The sequence below is a fragment of the Marmota flaviventris genome, chromosome 2 (genome assembly GCF_047511675.1).
Source record: "Marmota flaviventris isolate mMarFla1 chromosome 2, mMarFla1.hap1, whole genome shotgun sequence".
Classification (NCBI taxonomy): Eukaryota; Metazoa; Chordata; class Mammalia; order Rodentia; family Sciuridae; genus Marmota; species Marmota flaviventris.
This window is the reverse complement of record NC_092499.1, coordinates 119,716,950-119,737,399: the sequence shown is the minus strand read 5'-3', so window position 1 is coordinate 119,737,399 and position 20,450 is coordinate 119,716,950. Positions and strand designations below refer to the sequence as shown.

Sequence of the window (20,450 nt, the reverse complement as noted above, 5' to 3'; positions counted from 1 at the left end):
TTGTGCTATTGTTATTTTAGGGTGGTGGGACTCTTCTTTTTACAGGGGCAAATAGGCTTAGAGAGGAAGGGAGCCTGCTCAAAGCCACATGATAGTCAGGCTGGAGCACAGGTTCCCTGCTTCTTTCTGTTACATCCTCCATCTCCTAAGTGAGGAAAGGGTAGTAGGCATAGGTGCCAGAGAAAGCTGTGGTTGAGTTGTGGCAGTTCCTGTGGACCCAGGTAATGACCTGAAGGCCCCCACCTTCCAACATATATCCCCCGATGGCCATCACATCCCCCTCAAAGCCCAGAGCCCAGTCCTACTTCATCTTGCCCCAAGCTACTGGGTCAGTACAGCCCCCCACTCTCACCCATGGCCCTGGGAGGGTAGAACTAGAACATCTTATAGGGGCTGGCAGTGGAGCAGTTGTTCCCTTCCATTCACAAGACCCTTCCACTCCTGGCACTGAATGTGTCCTCCCCACTGTGCCACTCAGGTAGGCATAGAGGATGCCCCTTCAGGGCGGGCTTGGGGCTATGAGCTCCAGGACTCAAGATCAGTAAGAAGTGAAAAGAGAACCATGACATTTGAAATTTTTATTTTTCACTGAGCTAAGAGAGGAGATTCCAGCTATAGAATCCAGACAGAGAGTTCTACAGGAACAGGACAGAAATTGGCTGGGCCCTGGGCCCAGAGAAGGCCTGGAGCTGCTTGGGCTACCGTTTGATGCCAGCTCCATCCTTGGCACTTCGCCCCTTACCCAGCATTGCTCAGCTCCCAGAGCCCACAGTGGCAGCTGCTTGAGGCTCTGACTGCAGCTGCGGCCCTGCCCAAGGAGGAGTGTGGGCTCGGCTGGAGTGGCCAGGGATGCAAAGCCAAATAGAATCTTGGGAATCATCCAGTCTGTTCCCATTTTCCAGATGATGAAATAGGCCCTGAAAGAGCAGTGGCCTTCAAGGACAATAAAGATGGAGATTGGAATGCAGGCCTCCTGTCTGCTAGGGCATCTCCTATAGCCCTCCTCTGAGAGCATCTGAGGGGTGGTGGCTGGTGGGGCTAGGAACCCAGGGGATGTGTGACTTTGTGTGCCAGGGTTATCTGTGGCCAACATGGCAGGGTCATTGTGTCCCTTTGTGAATGCTCCTGTGTGCAGGAACTTGGGGGCCAGAGAGGGATGGACATATATCTATAATCTTGGGTGGCCTCCCCAGGCTGAGAAGGGGGATGGGTCCTAAAGGATAGAAAAAGGAATGGAAACTTTGCTCCCAGTGGGAAGGGAGGCACTAGAAGTCAGGTTTGGGGCAAGGATGGGAAGGGTTCTGAGGCTAGATTAGGGCAAGGGAAATAAAGCCCAAAATGGGATATAGATCCCTGGAAACTGAGACACACTCTTAGCCCTTATGTGGACCAGCCCTCTGGCCATCCCAATGGGCAAACCCAGGGGAAGTGATCACATGATGTAGCACTTCTCAGCTGATTGCTTGAGGTCCCCCAGTGTGGTCTGGGCCTTGTCCTTAAGTGAGCCGAGGTCCAAGCCTGGGAGGCTGCTCAGCTGCCCGAGGACTGAGGCCTTCTCCTCCTCCTCTTCTGTGTCCTCCTCAATCATCTTGGCCAGCTCCCGGGGTAGCTCCACATCTCCACCTGCCATCTGGATCTGGCTCTCATCTGTCTCGTTCTGAAGGCAAGAGGGGGCAGGGTGGAGGTGCAGGTCTGTGAGGACTCAGAGTTGAAGTATCAGGAAAGAAACCTGGACTGGGTTCCAGTCCTTGAGCCATAGCCTCAGCCCTCCCCCCACCTTTTTTTTTTTTTTTTTTTTGAGACAGGTTCTCATTAAGTTGCTTAGGGCCTCACTAAGTTGCAGAGGTTGATTTTGAACTTGCAACCCTCCTTCCTCAGCCTCCCAAACCACTGGGATTATAGGTGTGCACCATCGCCCCCAGCTCAGGTCCCTAGATTCTTGAGCCCCGTGTTCTAGTGAGCTCTTCCTCTACCCATAACATCCCAGGGTCAAGCATTTGATGCATGGACCTGGAGGCCTTGCACTTTCATACTGCCTTACTTCACTCTGAGACACTGAAGGACTTAGCATACTGAGTAAAGAGAAAATGAAAATGCCTAGGAGTCACACTGTTAAAATCAACTGTCATGTACTGACTATTGTTAACACCACCAAAGGACATAACCAATAATAGCGATGGGTACCATTTAATAACTCCTGTTATATGGCTAATGTTGAGCTGGGGTGCTTTTAATTCTCACAATAAAAAAGTATCTAGGAGGTAGTTCCTCTTGTCTCCACTTTACAAATAGGAAATAGAGGTTCAGATAATTTAAGTAAGTAACTTGCCCAAGGCCACACAGCTAGGAAACAGGGGAGCTAGACTCAAATCTATGTCACTGATTCCAACATCTATGCTGTCTTTTCACAGCACCTGCCCATGGCTAGTACACTTCTTTGTCCCTGTGGGAGGCATTGGGACCATGTGTCCTACTCAGTCACATCCAAGTCTTGCCTCTTCTAGTAGACTCAGAGTTCCCTAATAGCAGGAGTTGTGTCTCTTAGATACTCAGTGCAAGCATTTGAGTAATGACTCCATTCCTAGCTGGGTTTGCAGCCAGGCAGTCTTTTTGGATTGGTTTTCCCTTTGAGAGACTTCCAAAAGACTGGTGCTCTGTGGGAAGTCAGAGGCAGCCAGGGGCTCAGTAAACATTTATTGAATGAGTGAAGGTAATGTTCACTGATCTTTCAATTCAAGTGGAAGATCAAGGTCAGAAGTGTTATAGCACTTTACCTCTATTTGCCCTTCAGTCTAGCTCTATTCCAGGCACACTAGGGTGATATCCTGGAAGTGGCTTATACCTGGGTTGCTTTCTTAGGTTACAGAAGTAACATACTTGCATGCTTATGGTGCTGAGTGCTTACAGGAGCACAGGGGTCCTCCTGATAAATACACCTTGGCTGCTTGGAGGTACTTTGCTCTCTGCAGGCAGACCCCCATGCCAGGAAAACAGCCTTAGGGCCTGAATTGAGCACAGGCTCAGTATTCACAGGCATGAGCTCCATCTCTCACTGGCTATATGACCTTAGCCAAGTCCTTTAATCTCTCTGAGACTTAGTTTTCTTATTTGTAGATGTGGGTGATAGCTACTTGGCAGCATTATTGAGGTTATTAGGTGAGAACATGGCCAAGTACCTCTTACATCAGTCACTGGCCTTCTCTTCTTCAGCCTAACCTCCATGCATGCTCAGAAGGCCTGAGAGTACTCATTCCTGTGGTAAAATCTACTTTCTGTCTCCTTTGTTCCTTCTGAGGCCAGGCCTGATTGGGGTGGAGGGTTGGGGACACAAACCTGTCAGTCTCTGGATGATTGGGTTTCCCCTAAACACCAAGCCCTCACTCTTGGCAGCGCTGGTTAACTGAGTGAATGAACAAATGAATGAAAAAGATTCAACCAAGCACCCTGTGAGTCTCACGGGCTGAGAGCTCTGGCGCACAGTGGACCAAGGAGTTCTAAGCCCAGAGCTCAGGGCGCGGTCCACTCTTACAGCTTGAGCTCTCGTACCTTGGGCAGTCGGTATTTATCTCGAAAGTGAGTCCGTAGCGTGGCCCGCTCTGCTTTTCTCTGCGTGAACTGCGCGTCCCGCTCCATCCTGCCAGGATACCGGGGTGGAGTCAATGCAAGGACTGAAAGAAGGGGCGGGGTCTGCGAGCGAGGGCCCCAAGGGGTCTCTGGAGTACTGGCAGCAACTTGCATCCGTCCAGCTGCTGGCCTGTGCGTAGCTAGGGCTCTCAGACCTGACCCGATTATATTGGTCTTTGTTGCTTTTCCCCATCATCGTGCCCTCTGCGGACTCTGCACCCGCCACTGAACAGGGGTATCAGTCTTTCTAACCCTCTCTGCAGATCCCAATATTTGTGCCGTTCCTGACTCATGCCTGTCTTTCCCTCCCTGACAAACTGTGTCATGAGGGGGAAAAATATTAGGAATAGATCTCAGTTCCCATTGTGGCTCCATTACCACTTTAGGGTATGACTTTAGGTAAGTCACTTGCCTTTCTCGTCTGTAAAATGGGGATGAGACATTGTAATTCACAACGCTGTTAGGATTAAGTGAAATAACAAGTAACATTTAACGAAGATTTGCTACGTGCCAGGCTCTGGGCTAGATGTTTACATGCATTAAGTTATTTAATCTACATGAATATATAAAGCATATATTATGACGACCATCCCCCCTTTCCAGAAGAGGAAAAGAGGCATAGAAAGGTTAAGTAACTTGCCTAAAGTTACCCAGCTAATGAGAAGCAAAACCAGGATCTGAACCCAAGCAGCCTAACTGCACCCCCACCTCCGCTGTGTCCCAGGACTGCTGGAACACAATAGGCTCAATATCCACGGGTGCTCCCATCTCAGGATCTGTCTCCGCGACTCTGAGCACCCCCACCACCACCTCTGCTGTGCTGCTTTTCTCAGAGCTTCTGGCTCAAAGGAGCCCCAGTTGGAAGACACAGGCGGCTAGGACCAGATCGGATTAAGGGATTATTTGCTTCGTCAGAAATGCACGTGCACCCAGCTCCCTGTCCCAGGCACCGATCACCCCTCCCCCTATGCCCTCTGGGCCAGAGTACAGAAGCTGGAGCAGGGTCCTGGGTTTGAGAAGCAGTGGCTGTGGGAGTAGCCTAGAAGGCATCTCCCAGGCTCTTATCACATGTAGGAAGGCAGGGGAGGAAAGTTGGGCCCCCAGATTGGCCCAAGGGTGGGCACAGCGGCTGTGTGTATGTGTGGGGGTCGCTGGAACCGGGAAGGGATCCCACTCACTTCTCTTCCACCAGTTGCTTCTGATACTCCTCGTACTCCTCTCGGCTCATGCCCTGCGCTTCCGCTGCGGACTTGTCCCCGTCCCCCTTGTCCTCGCCGCCCCCCAGGCTCCCGGTGAGGTTCTTCAGCTGGCCACCCACCATGGTCTTCACCATGAACGCCATGGTCTTCGCCGGCCGGGGCACCAGGCGCCTGGTACCACACACCGGGCTCCGGCACGTCCGCGCTCACTTCAGCACCAGGTCCCGCGGACAGCTCCCGCCGCTAGCCCTCGCCCCACGCTTTGCGCCGCCTGTCGCCCGCCCCCGCCCGGGCCCGCCCCTACCTTCCCAAACCCCTCCTCACGGGGGGCGGGGGGCATGCACGGGGCTGAGAAGGCTGGACCACGTGCCCGCTCCTCACTCCCGCCTCTCCCACGTGCCTCCTTCAACGCCAAGCTCTGCTGGCCACTGCTGACAGCGGATTAGGGCCTGCGGTGATGGGGTCGCTCCTCCGGGGACAGGGGTTGCGCTGATGCGTACCCTGCTTCCTAACCTCCTTCAACCTACTCCCCTCCTGGGTCACTGATAGTCAGGATTTCAGCTGGGAGATCCAAGCAGCAGCAAGGGGCAAAACCTCACCCCATCCTTCTTTCCTCCAATCCCCCCAGCCCCGCAACCTGCTGGCCCTGGAGCTTGGGACTGGGAAGGAAGACCCGAAAGCGTTAGCGGGAATCCCAGTTATGGATTCATGGGTTCCTCAGTCACGTGCCTGCCCTGCTGTCCGTGAGCTGCAGGGATTGAAGAGGGAGATGATTGTTTGGTAATGCTAGCAGGGCTGGGCCAGGAGGGGCACTGGGAGACACCGCTCCTTGTTCTGGGTGAATTGGGGATGGAATTATATGCAGTTGTTACTCCCTCTCCTTCCCTGGTCAAGAGGGAAGGGCTGTGGGGTATCTGGTCTTTGGGCAGGTAAGTGAGCCCTTGGCCTGCTTACTTGCTAGGAGCCCACTCCAGGTTACCTACCCAAAACGGTGGAAGCCATCAGAGAGATTAGACTTGGAGATAAAGGAGCATATCAACACACGCAGAAGAGGGAATTCACCTTTAATAAGGTGGGGCTCACCAAAAGCTAAGGTGTGGGCAATAGCTGGGCACCAAGAGGAAGAGGATCCTAACAAAGTCCTCTTCCCCACCCACAGAAGCCACCTGCTTCCCAGAGAGAAGTGGCTTTGAAGTGGGTCAGGCATGCATGCTGGGGGAGAGGGGCTGCCTCCTCAGGGTTCCCAGCACCCTAGGGATGTGTGGCACAGCACCCAAAGGAAGGTTTCCTGTGGACAAACACTCCCGAAGCCTCTTGTCCAGCTCCTGCCTGCTGCAGAGACAAGATGGTTGCTTGACTTTTTCCTTTCTAGGCTTTTGTTTTTGTTTTTTGGACCAGTGATGGAGCCACATCCCCAACCCCTTTATTATTATTATTATTATTATTATTATTATTATTTATTTATTTTGAGACAGGGTCTTGCTAAATTTATTAGGGCCTTGCTAAGTTGCTGAGGCTGGCTTTGAACCTGTGGTCCCCCTGCTTCAGCCTCCCGAGTTGTGGGGATTACAGGTGTACACCACTGCACCCAGCCTCTTCTGGGCTTTTGAAACCAAGACTCACAGTTGCCTTCCTCCATTCACTGCACCACAGCCTTTCTTGCTCTGGGATCTTCTATGGCTCCCTTAGCATGTCACATGAAGTGCATATTTCCCCTTGGCATTTAAGGACCATCTGGGTGGTTTATTGCTACCACTGCCCTTCTGTACACCAGGAAGCCTGTGATTGTTTCCACTTTGTGCTTTTTAAAGCTCAGCACACTTTATTCCTTCCCTGGGATCATCCAAGCCCACACTAATTCTTGTTTTGAGATTCCCCAGCAAGGACTGTCAGTCCCTTGTCCAGGGCCCTCAGCATATCTGCATCTCTAAATGAGAAAAAAATGATAATTCAGTACTTTTGGTGAAAAGAGTCGGACCAGCGCTCATCCATTCAGCAAACACCCATCAAGCAGAAATAGTGACATCCCCTGCCTTTTCAATTATCAATTTCACAAACTGGTCCTGTTCTTTTCACTAATAGTACTGAATTATCATTTTTTTCTCCAAAATATTATGCTTTTTTCATTTCCCCATGCCTTTCCCCATGCTGTTCTCTATGCATCCATGCCTTTACCCATCCTGTCATGCTGGGAAACTCCTAGTCACTTTAATGACCCTTATCAAATGTCCTTTTCAGACCAGATCCCTGATCTTCACAAGCTCTATCAAGTGCTTTCTCCTGTACTTCCTGAAGTCCCTGAGCTTCCTGCCATTTATAGTGCTGATCATCTAGGGTGTGACTATTGGTTGCTAGGAGGACCAGGACCAGATGGGGTTGGGGGTTAAGCAGGTGGTCTGTGCCCGATGAAAGTATGGGTTTGAGCCTGTGCTCTGCCCCTTGCCATCTGGAGGACTGGGCAGCTCCCTTCTGGGCCTCAGGGTCCCTCTTGCAAATTGAATAGCTGTAACCCAGAACCAAGTGATGTTGAGTAGGGTGGGAAGTGCTGCTCGTGGAAGACCCACCTAAGATTCACATAGCAGAAAAAGCCAAAAGTCTGGATAAGGAGGAAGAACAGGAAGATGCCAGGCCGTAGACATGTGGAGGCTCCTGGGGGCCATCCAGATGGGCGGGGGGACTTGACTGCTGCTTTCTGAAAGGGGAAAGTCTGAGATCTTGATCAGCTTCTAACACAGAAGGAGGGGGGGGGGTACCTGGAATCTGTGCCATACTTGAGCCCTGTTTATCTCTCCAGGTTTGGGGCATGCTGGCTCTCATCTGGGGAACCTGGAGGAGGGGCAGCATGCATTTCCTCCCCCACCCCAGCTCTGATGGCTCCATCTGTGAGAAAAGCTGGGAAGACCTAGATCCTGAGATCATCAGGAGGCCAAGGGCTTAAGAGATGAGAGAGACAGAAGTGGAAAACAAAGACAGGGTGAGGGTGAGGGAAAGAGCAAGAAGGTACAAGGGCACAGAAAAGAGCCCCTCTACCATAAAACTCTGAATGATCTTGGGCACAGCCCACCCCATTTCCCTTCTGGTGGTTGAGTTGGAAGAAGGGTGACAGAGCCTGGACCTCAGGGCTGGGGTCCCCATGCTACCCACTACTTCTCCCTTACCACTGGGTCCCGAAGACTCTTATGCAGGAGGCTCAGGATCTGGTCCAGCTCTAAGAAATGGTGTTCAGTGCCCACAGGCAGGTAGAAGACCTGGGCTCCTGAGGCCATGTGAGCAGCTGCATTGCTGGTGTGTGTGTGGAGTGAAAACCAAGGAAATTACTCATTACCCCTTCGGGTTGTACCCAAATTAACTAATCATTGCCCACAATCCCCAGGGTAGTGAATAGGTGGGGAACAGACACCATTCATAGGGGCTTTTCTTGGGGACTGGTCTTTTTATTCCAAACCTTTTCCTTAGATCTTGAGCCAGCTCTAGCTCAGACAAGTTCTCCCTAAATCTGTCTTTCTCAACCTGAGGCTCCTTGGGCTCTTTCTTTCACCTACAGACCCCAGGGAATTTAGCTTCTTCCCTCTTCCCCTATACACCCCCCAGGTGTCTGGATGTGGGGTGAGAGCACCCATGGCATCCAGGTGATCTCCCCACTCTTAGGAGTCTATGGGTAGCTCCACAGGCCTGAGTGCTCCAGAGTAGGATGCTAGCAGGCTGGAGAAGGGCAAAAATGAATTCAGGGATTGTCTCCAGCTGGTCTGATCTTGGTTGTGCTCCTTCCAAGAATGTTCATCAAAACATTCATTCCTTCCATAAACTATCACTGGAGGAAAGCTCAGAGTTACTAACCCTCGCTGGGGTGGGAATGTCTCAAGGCGTCCTTCATGATGGGCTTCTCCTAGGGATAGTTGCTTTTAAACTAGGACTTTCAAAACTTGAAACTTCATTCAGTTAAATTGAGGTCAACTCAGCTAACATAACTTCAGCCCCAGGCCCTCTCATTGCCAAACTCTGTGCTGGTTGTTCAGGAAATCATGAAAGGAAGGAAGGGCCCAGAGAGGAGCTGCAGGCAGACAGACAAAGTTGTAGAGAGGCTTCTCTTCCCTCTTCCAGCTCCTCCCTTACTCCACCTTACCTCATCTCTTGCAGGGCCTGGAGCAAAGTCTGCTGTCCATAGAGCAGGGTGCTGATCTTGGCAGAATCCTGCGGAGGGCCAGCCTTTTATCTATGGTCCAGGACCCAGCTGTCCTCCCCTCAAAGCCCACCTTCCCCAGAGACACTGCAGCCCCCCCTCCTTCCAGAGGCCTTACCAGTTTACCAGGGCCCTTCTCATTTGGGGCAGGTAGAGTTTACCTGACTCCTGTTCACCTGGGCTTCTGAAATCTTCCCTCCTGATCTCAAGCCCTTTCTCCCTAAAGGGGCTTGTTCCCACCAACAGGGTCACCCCTAGACCTTATCAAGCTCTTCCAATTTCTTTTTTTTTTTTAACACAATGCCTTTATTTTTTTATGCGGTGCTGAGGATCGAACCCGGATCCCGCCTGCCTGTGCTAGGCAAGCACTCTATCACTGAGCCACAATCCCAGCCCAAGCTCTTTCCATTTCTAAAAATGGTTCTTCCTCCCTGAAGTTCAGCCCAGTCCTCTCTCCCTTCCCTTCTCCCAGGGCATGACCCGAGCTGGAGGCCAGTGCTAGTTAACAGCCAGGGCTTGGTTCCCTGTCCTGCAGAGTGACCTAGAGAGGTGGCTGCCCTTTTGGGGGATGAATGGAATCTCTCAGGAACTGAAGGTAGGATCAGAGAGAACTGGCCCTAGGGTGTAAACCCCCACCCCTCTGTCCCACTCCAGCAGCCCAGCCTAATCTGCTCTGGTCTGAGGACAAAAGATTAAAATCTTGACCCTTCAGAACCCAGCAAAGCCTGAAAGTGCTGCTGGTCTCCTCTGCTAGGCACCTAAGCACCTAAGCGTTGGCTGGGTTTAGCTCTCAACCCCCAAAACTGGGCAGTGCCCTGGGACATGACTCCCTGGGGGTGGAACTTGGAGGGACAGTGAAGATGAAAGGAGGATTCTGATGCAACTGAGCATTAAGCAAGCCACAGGCAAGTCACTTGTGAAGCTACATGCAAATTAGCACCTAGTCTATTTCTGTCATTCGTCTACAGACCCGGATCCAAATTCCTGGCATCTCCTCTCCCCAGCCCCAGCTGTGTGGCTCTGGAGCTTTTGCTTGTCGTGAATGCTGGCCTGCCCCATCCTGTGACCTGCAGTCTTTAACCTCTGCCCTCTTTGCACTCCAGACTTTTGGGGAGACTAGTTCCTGACTATAACTCTCTTCCTCTTTTAGGACCACAGGTGGAGACTTGGATGCCCAAGGGGCTACTCACCCAGGCTCCATCAGGCCTTGCCTGGCCTAGGAACCCCAGCTGCTTCTTCCATTGCATCTCTGCCTGGGCCAACTGCTCAGAGAGAGCCTGGAGGTCCTGCAGGATCTTGTTGTGTCTGCCCAATGTCTCCTCCAGGTCAAAGAGCCTTTCCCCTGGGGATGGGGCAGAGCTGGGTGGGTGGCCATTGGTATAGGGCAAAAGACCCTACCTTCAGGGACTTGAGGAGCATCAAATGGTATGGCTGCTTCCTTGGAGAATTTCTGGGTGGAGAGGATAGGACAGGACACCTGGGTCCACGTTTGTCTTAGATATGGCTTCCTTAGACCTCCATTTCCCCACTGGTTGAAGGACTCCTGATTCTAAGGACATAGGATCATGATACTCAAATGGGCCACTTCCCCTCCTGCCCACTCCCTGGGTCTCTACCCTCTTCCCGGGCTTTTGAGTTTGGCTGTGGAATTATAACCACCCTGCTGCCCAGGGCCAGCTTGGCTTGCAGCCCTTCCAGCTGCCTTGCCAGACGAAGCTGCTCCATCTCCAGGAAGGGCTGAGGGGGAACCTGGAGGAGGAAGACAGAGATCAAGCCTCAACCTATGGGAGAGCCAAAAGTGGAAAGAGCCTTCCCACAGGATCCCGCATGAGCCCAGCTTCCCTCCCTGACCAACTATTCACCCCACCCTGGGGATGGGGCTTCGCTCAGCCTCGCCAGCTCTTTCTAGCCCTCTGAGCTCTGCCTCCACCTCCAGCCCCACACCCCACACTCTTCCCTCCCTGCTGCAGCCTCAGGCCTGTGTATGTAGGGTTCCTTTAAGCTCCCTCCTCCAGGCAGCCTTCCCTGACCCTCAGGCAGTTCAGACCCCTCCTTTGTGCTTGCCACAGCCCTGGTGCCTTTTTTTTTTTTTAACTAAACTTTTTTCCATAGCTTTATTTTATTTATTTTTTATTTTTCTGTGTGCTGAGGATGGAACCCAGTGCCTCACATGCGCTAGGTGAGCACTCTACCACTGAGCCTCAACCCCAGTGCCCCCTGTGCCTTTTGATAGCCAGCACAGATCACTCTGAGCTCTCTCATATCATAGCCTGACTCCACCCACCAGCCTGGGAGGCCTGGAGACAGAGCCTGACCCCCAGCACTGCCAAGCACAAGGCTTGGGGCCTGAGCAGAATTAAGAGAACAGGTGAGGATAAGGGCTGAAATGGTGAGTCCAAGGACACGATGAGACTGGCAAAAGCATCTGGGGAGGGGTGGGTCCCTGGGCTGCCTCTCGGAGGCAGGCCAGGGCTGGTATCACCTCTGGACCCGGCTCGTTCAGGCTGAAAGTCAGGAACGACAGGACATCATGGTCATCTGGAAGGGGGATAGATGAAGGGGACATAAGATCCCTCCATCCAGCACCCCGCTCATCCAGACCTCACTCTGCCCCCAGGCTCCATTATATCCCAGGAAGGCAAGAGGTCGGGGTAACTTTGGGCATTTGTCTTGCTCACTTCATAAAAAAGGTGTGAGAGCCAGGGAAGCAGATGTGTGGGCTGTGAGGGTGAACCACACACGCAGCTAGGCCCCTGTGCGTGGGAATACTGGACAATCACAAAGCATCCAGGGCTGGAGCCATGGCAGCAGGCCAAGGGACACCCTCCCATCCCAGAGCACAGTTGCTTTTGGCAACAGCATCCTACAGAGGCTGCTTCCCCACCATGGCTTGGATCATATCACTCTCCTCCTCAGAAACCTTCCAGGGCTCCCCAGTGCCCAGTCTAAAGACCAAAGTCCTACTGGGTGCGGTGGTGCACACCTACAATCCCAGCATCTTGGGAGACTGAGGCAGGAGGGTCCTGAGCTCAAAGCCAGTCTCAGCAACTTAGCAAGGCCCTAAGCAACTTAGCAAGACCCTGTCTCTTAATAAAATTCAAAAAAGGGCTGGGGGTGTGGCTCAGGGGTTAAGCACCCCTGGGTTCAATCCGGTACCAAAATAAAATAATAAAATAAAGACCAAAGTCCTGCCATTCAAGGACTGCCATGCTCTAATCCCAGCCTGCTTTCCAGCTGCAGACCCCTCATGGGCTCCCCCCTGCATCACCTCCCTCTGCTCTATTTCCCTAAATGTCCCCTGTAGCCACTATCCTCCTTTCACCTGCCGCATTGCATGGGGGAGGGGCAATACTGGAATAAAACTTCTCACGTTTTATCACATTTGAGAGTTTCAGTAACCCTGCAAGGCAGATGTGACCTTCTCCAGATGGTAATAGAGACCCAGAAAGGGCTCGTGACTTGCTCAGGTCACATGGTGAGGAAGTGGTTGACCCCACACACAGAGCTCTTTAGAAGGGATGCTAAGGATGAGTCATTTCACAGGGTCCCTAGGCGAGAGCCGGGGCTCAGTGGCAGAGCACTTGTGGCAGAGCACTTCCCTAGCACAACAAGGCCCTGGGCTCCACCCCAGCACTACCCACAAAAAAACGAACACTGCGCCTCGGCGCTTACCTGCCCAGAGAGGTCCTCACCTGCCAGGGTGCTGGTGGCTGCTGAGACCCCAAAGAAACCTCCAGGAGCCAAAAGCACGGACCCCACATCGACACAGACCTCATCTGGGTCACTGGGAGTGAGACCAGTGCTCAAAGACACCTGAAGGGCATAGAGGGCATGAGCTTCTTCTTGTCGCCTTACCCAGCAGTGGGGGATCATCCCCACCTCTGACTCTCTGGCTTCCCTGGTCCTGAAGAAGGACAGACAGCCAAGTGCTTGGGATCTAAATGACATGAAGGTGACCTGCACTCTGGTTTCATGTGAACACTATACGCTTGTTCTCTGGGTGACTGCTAGGATTCTGTATGCAGGTGGAGGATCCCACATGGGATGTGCCAGGAATGCCACGTGAGTGGAGGGACCCTTTGTCTCTGATACCCTTTGTGGTATCACAGACATGAGTCTGTTGGGGCCATGGGCACCCCCCACAGCAACTGTGTAGCTTGGAGCTCTGTAATCTGCCAGCAAAGGACCCCTAGAAGCAGGAGGGTGACTCACACGCAGCCTCTGCCTCCAGTAGGTGATCCGTGTTCTGATGGGATATGGCCGGTTCCGGAAATCTCGGTGACAGGAGCCCAGTACCTGGTGACTTGCTCCATCCCTGTGAGAGCTGGAATCTAGCCAGGCCACATAAGACCCTAGGCCCAGCCAATGAGGGCACTCCAGTAGTCACTCTGCTGAGGCTTGTGGTGACACCCCCTTCCCAGTGGGGTGGCCTGGTATGAGACTTGAGTCTCCCTTGCTGTACTCTGCCTCCTTAGCATAAGAAAGAGGGATAGGAAAGCAGGCTTCACCTGGCAGAATATTGGGACTTGGAGTTTACAGAGGAGGCTGGGGCCTCCCTGTGGCCTTTCCCCAGAAGGTTTCTGTCACTTGCACCCCACCACCTCATCTCACTGTCCCTTTCTCCTTTAAACTCCAAGTCTCCCCATGACTCTGGGGATGCTTCTTTTTCCTCTCTTCTACCAAGGCTTGGACCGAGCGGGACTGATAGCTTGGCACATGTCCTAATAGCCAAGGACAATATGACCAGTTCATTTCCCAACAGGGGTGACAGGCTCTGGAGAGTTAGGAGAAGAGTGATGAGCCCTGAGTTCCTCTGGGCACATGGGTGCACAGACACTGTGGCAGCTCACACCAGAGCATGTCATTGTCACCTTCATGGGAGAGGGAAGCAGCACAGAGCCAGGGAGAAGCAGGTCCAGAGCAGCTCCCTGAGTCTGCACTCCTAGCTATGTGACCTTGGGCAAGTTACCTCACCTCCCCATGCCTGGGGCATTCCTGTATTTAAAATGAAGAGGATAATTGCCATTACCTCATAACAATGGGCTATGAAGGTAACTAAGAATGAATGTCAAGTGCTTGGGCACTGTGCCTGTACAGTAAACTCAGCTCCACAAATGTTAGCAATTATTCTAATTGTTATGAGTGGAGGGATGTTTGCTAAGAGACACCGACAAACCGGCCCAGCCACTGAGGAGCAGCTGGGCCACGGAGGTCAGCAAGCCACGTCATCCTGGAGAAAGGGAAGACTCAACTGGTTCAGGGAAGGGCGTGGACCCTCCATGGGCAAGTCAGGACTCCAGTCTCAGCTCTGCACACAGCTGTGTGACCTCAGTAAGTCATTTCACCTCTCTGGGCCTCTGTGTCCTCACTTAACAATCCCCACTTAACAAGGGGATTGGGGACTAGGAATTTCACTTAGGACTGTTGGGTTGAATTACTTGAGAACTCCGTGGGGCAGTTCCCAGGAAGAGCAAGTATTCTGGTTCTGGGGCTGCTGCAGGCACAGCTGACACCCAGTGAGAGGTGTCCCAGGAGGCAGCTGTGGGCTCAGAGTGAGAGAGCCAGCATGGTGGCAGCTCTAGCGGGGGCGGGGGGCGGGGGGGCTCCCTAGGGCAAGGGCTGAGCCCTCACAGCCCAGGGTAGGGGCAGGTCAGTCCCCACAGACCCTTACCCAAGCTGCTCAGAAGGGACGTACCCATCGCTGGCCACCACACGGATTGCAGGGCTGTCCTGCATGGGAGTGACAATCAGCCTGAGCCCTGGGCACAGGAAGGAGGGCAAGGGAATGGGCAGGCAGGAGAGCGCTACTCACCTGGGTATCCTCGGCCGAGGAGTCAAAGAAGATCCCGATGCCGTCCCATGAGGCCAGCCCCCCAAAGACAGAGCCAACTTGGCCCCTGTTCTGGGTATACCATACAGCCTGCAGGTCCCCAGACCCTCAGCTCAGGGTCTCTGAAGAACACTGGAACCCAGGGCTCATCCCCCTCCTCCCTGACTCACCCACTCTGTTAGGCCTGGGTGGTGGCTACTCACCATGCCCTGGGCTCCCCGGTGCCCGGGCCCAGTCACCCTCATCTGCATCTCCACCTCCCAAGCAGGGAAGAGGACAGAAGTCTCGCTCCACACCGCGCCCTTCTGGTTCCTAATGGATGGCACTAGGCGTACTTCCTCCAGGCCCAGGATGGTGTCTGTGGAGCAGGGAAGCTCAAGGGCCAGGGCCCACTACTCTCTCAATCCCCAACTTCCTGTCTTATTGGCTGGAGCCAGGCCCTGGGAGGAGAAGGAGGTCACACCTGACCTGCTATAAGTCAGGAGCCCATTGGGGCTGGGGTCGTGGCTCAGTGGTAGAGCACTTGCCTCAATCCTAGCACCACATGAAAACAAATAAAGGCATTGAGTCCATACATAACTAAGAAATATATATATTAAAAAAAAAATCAGGGGCCCGTTTGACCCATGCAGGAGCCAATTGAAGAAGGGAGATCTACAACCCAGCACAGGAGGGGACAGTGTCCCGGTGGGAAAGCTGCCTGTGTTCTCACTTCAGCCTGTGTTATCTGTTTTGATGAGACTCCATTTACCAATGAGAAAACGGAGGCTCAGAAAAGTCAAGGAACTAAGTGGATTGGAATTCATTTCAATCTGACTTCAAAGTACAACATTTTACTGCCATGAGAGAGATTCGTGTTGTCAGATTAGGAGATTAAGGACTTGTGAGGGCAAGGGGACAGCTTGAAACCACAGAGCACAGGAGAGCAACCTGTGAGAGAGTAGCCCCAGGAGGCTCAGGATTGCAGGTTGTGGAAGCTCAGAGGACACTCGAGTGTGGCTGAATGGGGCTTCATTGTGTGTGTTGCAGGGAGACCTGGTTCCTTCCAAGATGAGGAAGGCTTGAAAGCAGGAGGGGTGGGCAGAGGTAGCTGCTGGCCCTCAGGACAGTGGGGGGAGAAGGATGGAGCTAGTGTGAGAACCATCCCTGGTGTTGGTGGGGACCTACATAGTAGGAGAGCAGAAAAAGGAGAGACACTGAGAGACTTGGTAAGAACCAGGGGAAGGGAAGTCAGAGTCCCCACTCCAGCTGGCTCCCCAGCCCTCCGGCCTGCCAGCCTGGAACCTGGCCCAGGGCCCAGACCCTGCCAGGACTTTCCAAAGGCTGCTAATCCAGCCTGTTTGCTCTGCAATGGCCAGGGATGGGGGCAGGGAGGCTCAGACACAGCAAGGCTGCAAGTCCCAGGGCCCCTGGAAGCTGCTGCCACCTTGAAGTGACTTGCAGGAGACCAGGGTTGTCTGCTAACTGCTACACTTACATGCTCAGCCTTCTGTGGAGTGTCTGTGGACCTTGCCATAGACCATGGGCTCCTTGAGCCTGACCGGCCTGGACACAGAGGAGCATGGGAGTGGGGGTTCCATAAAAGGTGAATGAATGAATGAAGAAGCCACAAGTATATCACTGGGTAATTTCATAAAATGGGCCTCTGCTACCCTACACAGTCTGTGACACTTGGCAAGGCCCAGAACAATGAGCATTGTACCTGCCCTGACATCCTGACCCTGAGGCAGAGCCTGGCTTGGTGCTGAGAGAAAGAGCCCACTCATATGTTTACCTCCCATTCCTCTGTGAGAAGATTAGAACAAAGACCCTACTAGCAGGTTTTATCGTCTTTAAGGGCCTCAGTCAGCAAGTGGGCCATTTTCCAAAACTTACATCTCATAGATAGTAATACAGAGGCCATCTGCTTGCTCTCTTTGCTTTGCCTGCCAGGAAGCTCTGAACTAAATCAATGGTTAAACAAATCTCACGGCATATGTTTTGGAAGAAAGCCACATTCCTGGACTTATTTCCTGCCCCATTTTCATTGCAGGTGTCTTTCTTACTTATTCCTAAATTAAGCTCCTTTGTATTTTATAATTCTTAGTCATCACAAACTTTTTTGAGAACAAAATCAGGTAGAAGATAGATTCTTTGTAACAGTTCTGGGTTTGGAGGGCCTTATATACAGACCTGTAGAGTAAGATGCTTTCAGGTTTGATTCTATCCCCAACACACATACAAGGAAGGGCTTGTGCCTGCTGTGGCAAAACAGCTGGACATGAAGATGCCTCCCTCCAGGTAGCCTCCCTGTTCTTGTGGACAGCCATGACCCACCAAGATGAATCCTAGACTGTAAGCTTGTGCTGGTCCAAGGTAATTTGTTTCTGTGTGTCTGGGACTTAGAGTGTGTGTATGTGTGTGTGAGAGGGAGAAGGAGAGGGAGAGGAAGAGGGAGAGGGAGAGAGAGAAGAGGGAGAGAGAAGGGAGAGGGAGAGGGAGAGGGAGAGGAAGAGGGAGAGGGAGAGAGGAGAGAGAGTTCATGTGTGTTTACCGTCCTTCCGAGAGGCAAAGGAAGATGAGGGATCTAAGGAGAGACAAAGCAGAGAGTGGTCCTAGGGTAGGGAAGGCAGAGAGGAGAAACTGAGGCTGCTGGGTAGGAATGGAATTATAGTGGGCAGAGCAGGACACCAGCCTGGGAGTGGTCCTGGGACCCCAGCGCTGTCTACACCAGCCAGGCCCTACCCTAGACAGAGGCATTGGCAGACCCTCCCCATCTAGTCCCAGCTCCAGCACTCTGAGGGACCCCTGGTGTGGCTGCTCCCCACCTCTTCCCCTCACCTCCGTGATGGCTCCAGAAGGGTATTCCAGCCCCAGGCAATGCCAGCCTTGGGCCTTTGAAGCTGAGCTTGTACTCAAACCTGCGCCAAGGAAGACGGTCCCCCTCAGCGCTGTGGGGGGCCAGGAGCAGGAATAGAAGGCAGAGCAAACGATCTGGACCATGGACCCTCAGCATCGTGAAGGGAGCCAGTGTCCGGGTGCCAGGGTGGATGATAGCTAGGAGGCCAGGGAGGCCCTCCTGGGCCAAGGCCAGGTAGGGTGGAGCTGGGGACTGGCCAGGACCTGGGTTTTGGCGCTGTCTTCTTCCTCCCTCCCCAACAGAGACATCCTGTTCCTTCTAGGCCTGATCTCAGGCCCCAGCCCTCCCTCACCTCCAGCCTGTGGAAAGGGCAGCTGACCCCTGCCAACCTGAGCCCTGTCCCTGCTTCTCAGCTTGGGACATATTTTCACCTTCCTTTAGCCCCAGCAGCTGGTAGAAGGGGTTGCTCAGGGATGCACAAAGACAAGCCCCACCTTTCAGCAGCCCTGGCCTCTCCTCCCTGTTGGAGAGACCATCCTCTGTACCCTATCTCTGTAATCGCACATGGATGTCCTGACTCTGACCATCTATCCACCTCCCTGCACTCTTCAGCCCAAAAGCTTACCCTGCCCTACACCCTGGTGCCTGGAAAAAGAAAGGGATGCTTAAGAGACTAAGCAAATAAATGCAGTGTATAGATACACCTTGTTTGAAGCCTGATCTTAATCCACCAACTGGAAAAAAAATAAGACAATTGGGTAAACTGGACAATGGACATTTGATTATGTTATGCAATTATCATTAAATTTTGGAATAATATGGTATTTTGTTGTTGTTGTTGTTACTGGGGATTGAACCAAGGGGTGCTTAAATACTGAGCCATATCTCCAACCCTTTTTATTTTGAGACAGGGCCTCACTAAGTTGCTGGCTTTGAACTTGGGATCCTCCTACCCCAGCCTCCTGAGTTGCTGAGATTATAGGCATGCACCACTGTGTGGGCTGTGCTTATATTTTTAAAATATCTTTTGTCTCAGCCAGGCTCTGTGGTGCATACCTATCATCTCAGCTTCTTGGGAGGCTGAGGCAAAAAGAGGGCTAGAGAGTCAGCCTGGGCAACTTAGACCCTGTTTCAATATTTAAAAAAAAAAAAAAATGAAAAGGGCTGGAGCTTAGCTCAGTGGTAGAACACTCGCTTAGCATTCATGAGACCCTGGATTCAGTCCCTACTACTAAAAAAAAAAAATGTATTTTATCCTTTGGAGAAACATTCTAAAGATTTATGAATAGATTCATATAATGTCTGGGATTGATATTACAGAGTCTGAGAAGAGCAAGTGAAGTGTAGACAAGAAAAAATTGACCTTGAGTTGATAACTGTTGAAGCTAAATGATAGGAATTTGAGGTTTATTATACTGTTCTGTCTACTTTCTATTTCTTTTTGTGGTGCTGGTGATGGAACCTAGGCAGGCCCTCACAAATGCTAAGCACTCACTTTATCACTGAACTACACCCCGAGCCTACTTTTTTTGACTATTTCTGTGATTGATTAAAAAAAATTTTTTAGAAGGTAAGGAAACCCTATAGTTTGAGTATTTTAATATTTCTTTAGTTATTGATGATCCTTTATTTTATTCATTTATTTATATGTGATGCTGAGAATCAAATCCAGTGCCTCACACATGTGAGGCAAGCACTCTACTACTGAGCCACAACCCCAGTCCTTGAGTATTTTTAAAAAATTTTTCTTTTAGTTGTCAATGGACCTTTATTTTATTTATTTATATGTGGTACTGAGAATCGACCAGTGCCTCACACATGCCCCTCAAGTATTTTTGTTCAAATAAAGGTTGATTTTCCAGAGTGATTCATTAGCCAAGAATTCTGGATAGCTGAAGTTTCTTTCTTTCTTTGTTTCTTCTTTTCCTTTTGTGGTACTGGGGATTAAACCCAGGACCTTGGACATACTAAGCAGTGTTTTACCTCTACCACCGAGCCATCTCCCCAGCCCATTTTACTTTGAGGCAGGGTCTAATTGTCCTAAGCTGGCTTTGAACTTGTGATTCTCCCACTTAGACTCCTGAGTAGCTAAGAACCATAATTTTTTTCCTTCATGCTGGAGCCCAGGGCCACATGCATGCTAGACATGAACTCTACCTCTGAATTGCACCTGCAGCCCTGCATAGCTAAAGTTTTGCTATGCTTTGTAAGTTCTCTGTAGGACTCAGTTCCTGAAGCTCTAGGAATTGACTGAAGTCATGGTTGTAAATGGACAATTTTAGGATGTGCTAAAGGAAGTTCTTTCTCAACACTAAGCCCGCAACACTTTTGCTTGCTCTCCCCCTGGATTTTACAGCAAAGCTTTGGAAACGAGAATCCCAACTTGTTCTTTCTTCTTGGTCCTTACTCTGTCCTTCCAGCTCCTGCCCTGTGCTCCATGAGAATTGCTCTAGCAAGGCCTGAGTAATGGGCCCTGTTCTCTGGATCTAATGAGCTGTTCTCAACCCAACCTCTGCAACATGCAGCCTGCCCATGTCCCCCACCCCAATGCCCCTATATTGTTGAGGCCTCCCTTCCCTGTGCTGAGGCCCCTGCCTTTCTCAACCGCTTCTCCCCTACCTAGGCTGCTCCCTTAGCTGCTTTGTCTCAGCTCCCTAAGTTGGGGCTCCTCAGGGCTCCTTTCCCTCCTCACTTTCTATATGCTCCCTGGCCCAGCCTATCTAGGCCCATAGCTTCCAGCACTTTGCTGTGGGGTTTTTTTTTTTTTTTTTTTAGTTG

General features: G+C 51.8%; 2 protein-coding genes across 2 annotated transcripts; both read right to left on the bottom strand.

Moving 5' to 3' along the window:
• Positions 1-1,432: 1,432 nt before the first annotated feature.
• Cplx3 (complexin 3) lies at positions 1,433-4,966 on the bottom strand. The gene is made up of 3 exons (XM_027923770.2): positions 4,803-4,966; positions 3,547-3,634; positions 1,433-1,657 (listed from the first exon to the last, which is right to left on the bottom strand). Exons 1-3 carry the CDS (start codon positions 4,964-4,966, stop codon positions 1,433-1,435), a joined length of 477 nt encoding a protein of 158 aa, XP_027779571.1.
• A 904-nt stretch (positions 4,967-5,870) lies between these two features.
• Lman1l (lectin, mannose binding 1 like) lies at positions 5,871-17,828 on the bottom strand. Its single transcript, XM_027923674.2, has 14 exons — positions 17,654-17,828; positions 15,037-15,191; positions 14,816-14,923; positions 14,675-14,733; positions 13,216-13,318; positions 12,696-12,816; positions 11,486-11,541; positions 10,620-10,752; positions 10,157-10,345; positions 9,520-9,584; positions 8,947-9,014; positions 7,982-8,105; positions 7,388-7,515; positions 5,871-6,152 (listed from the first exon to the last, which is right to left on the bottom strand). Exons 1-14 carry the CDS (start codon positions 17,826-17,828, stop codon positions 6,023-6,025), a joined length of 1,614 nt encoding a protein of 537 aa, XP_027779475.2. The 3' UTR covers positions 5,871-6,022.
• Positions 17,829-20,450: the final 2,622 nt, after the last annotated feature.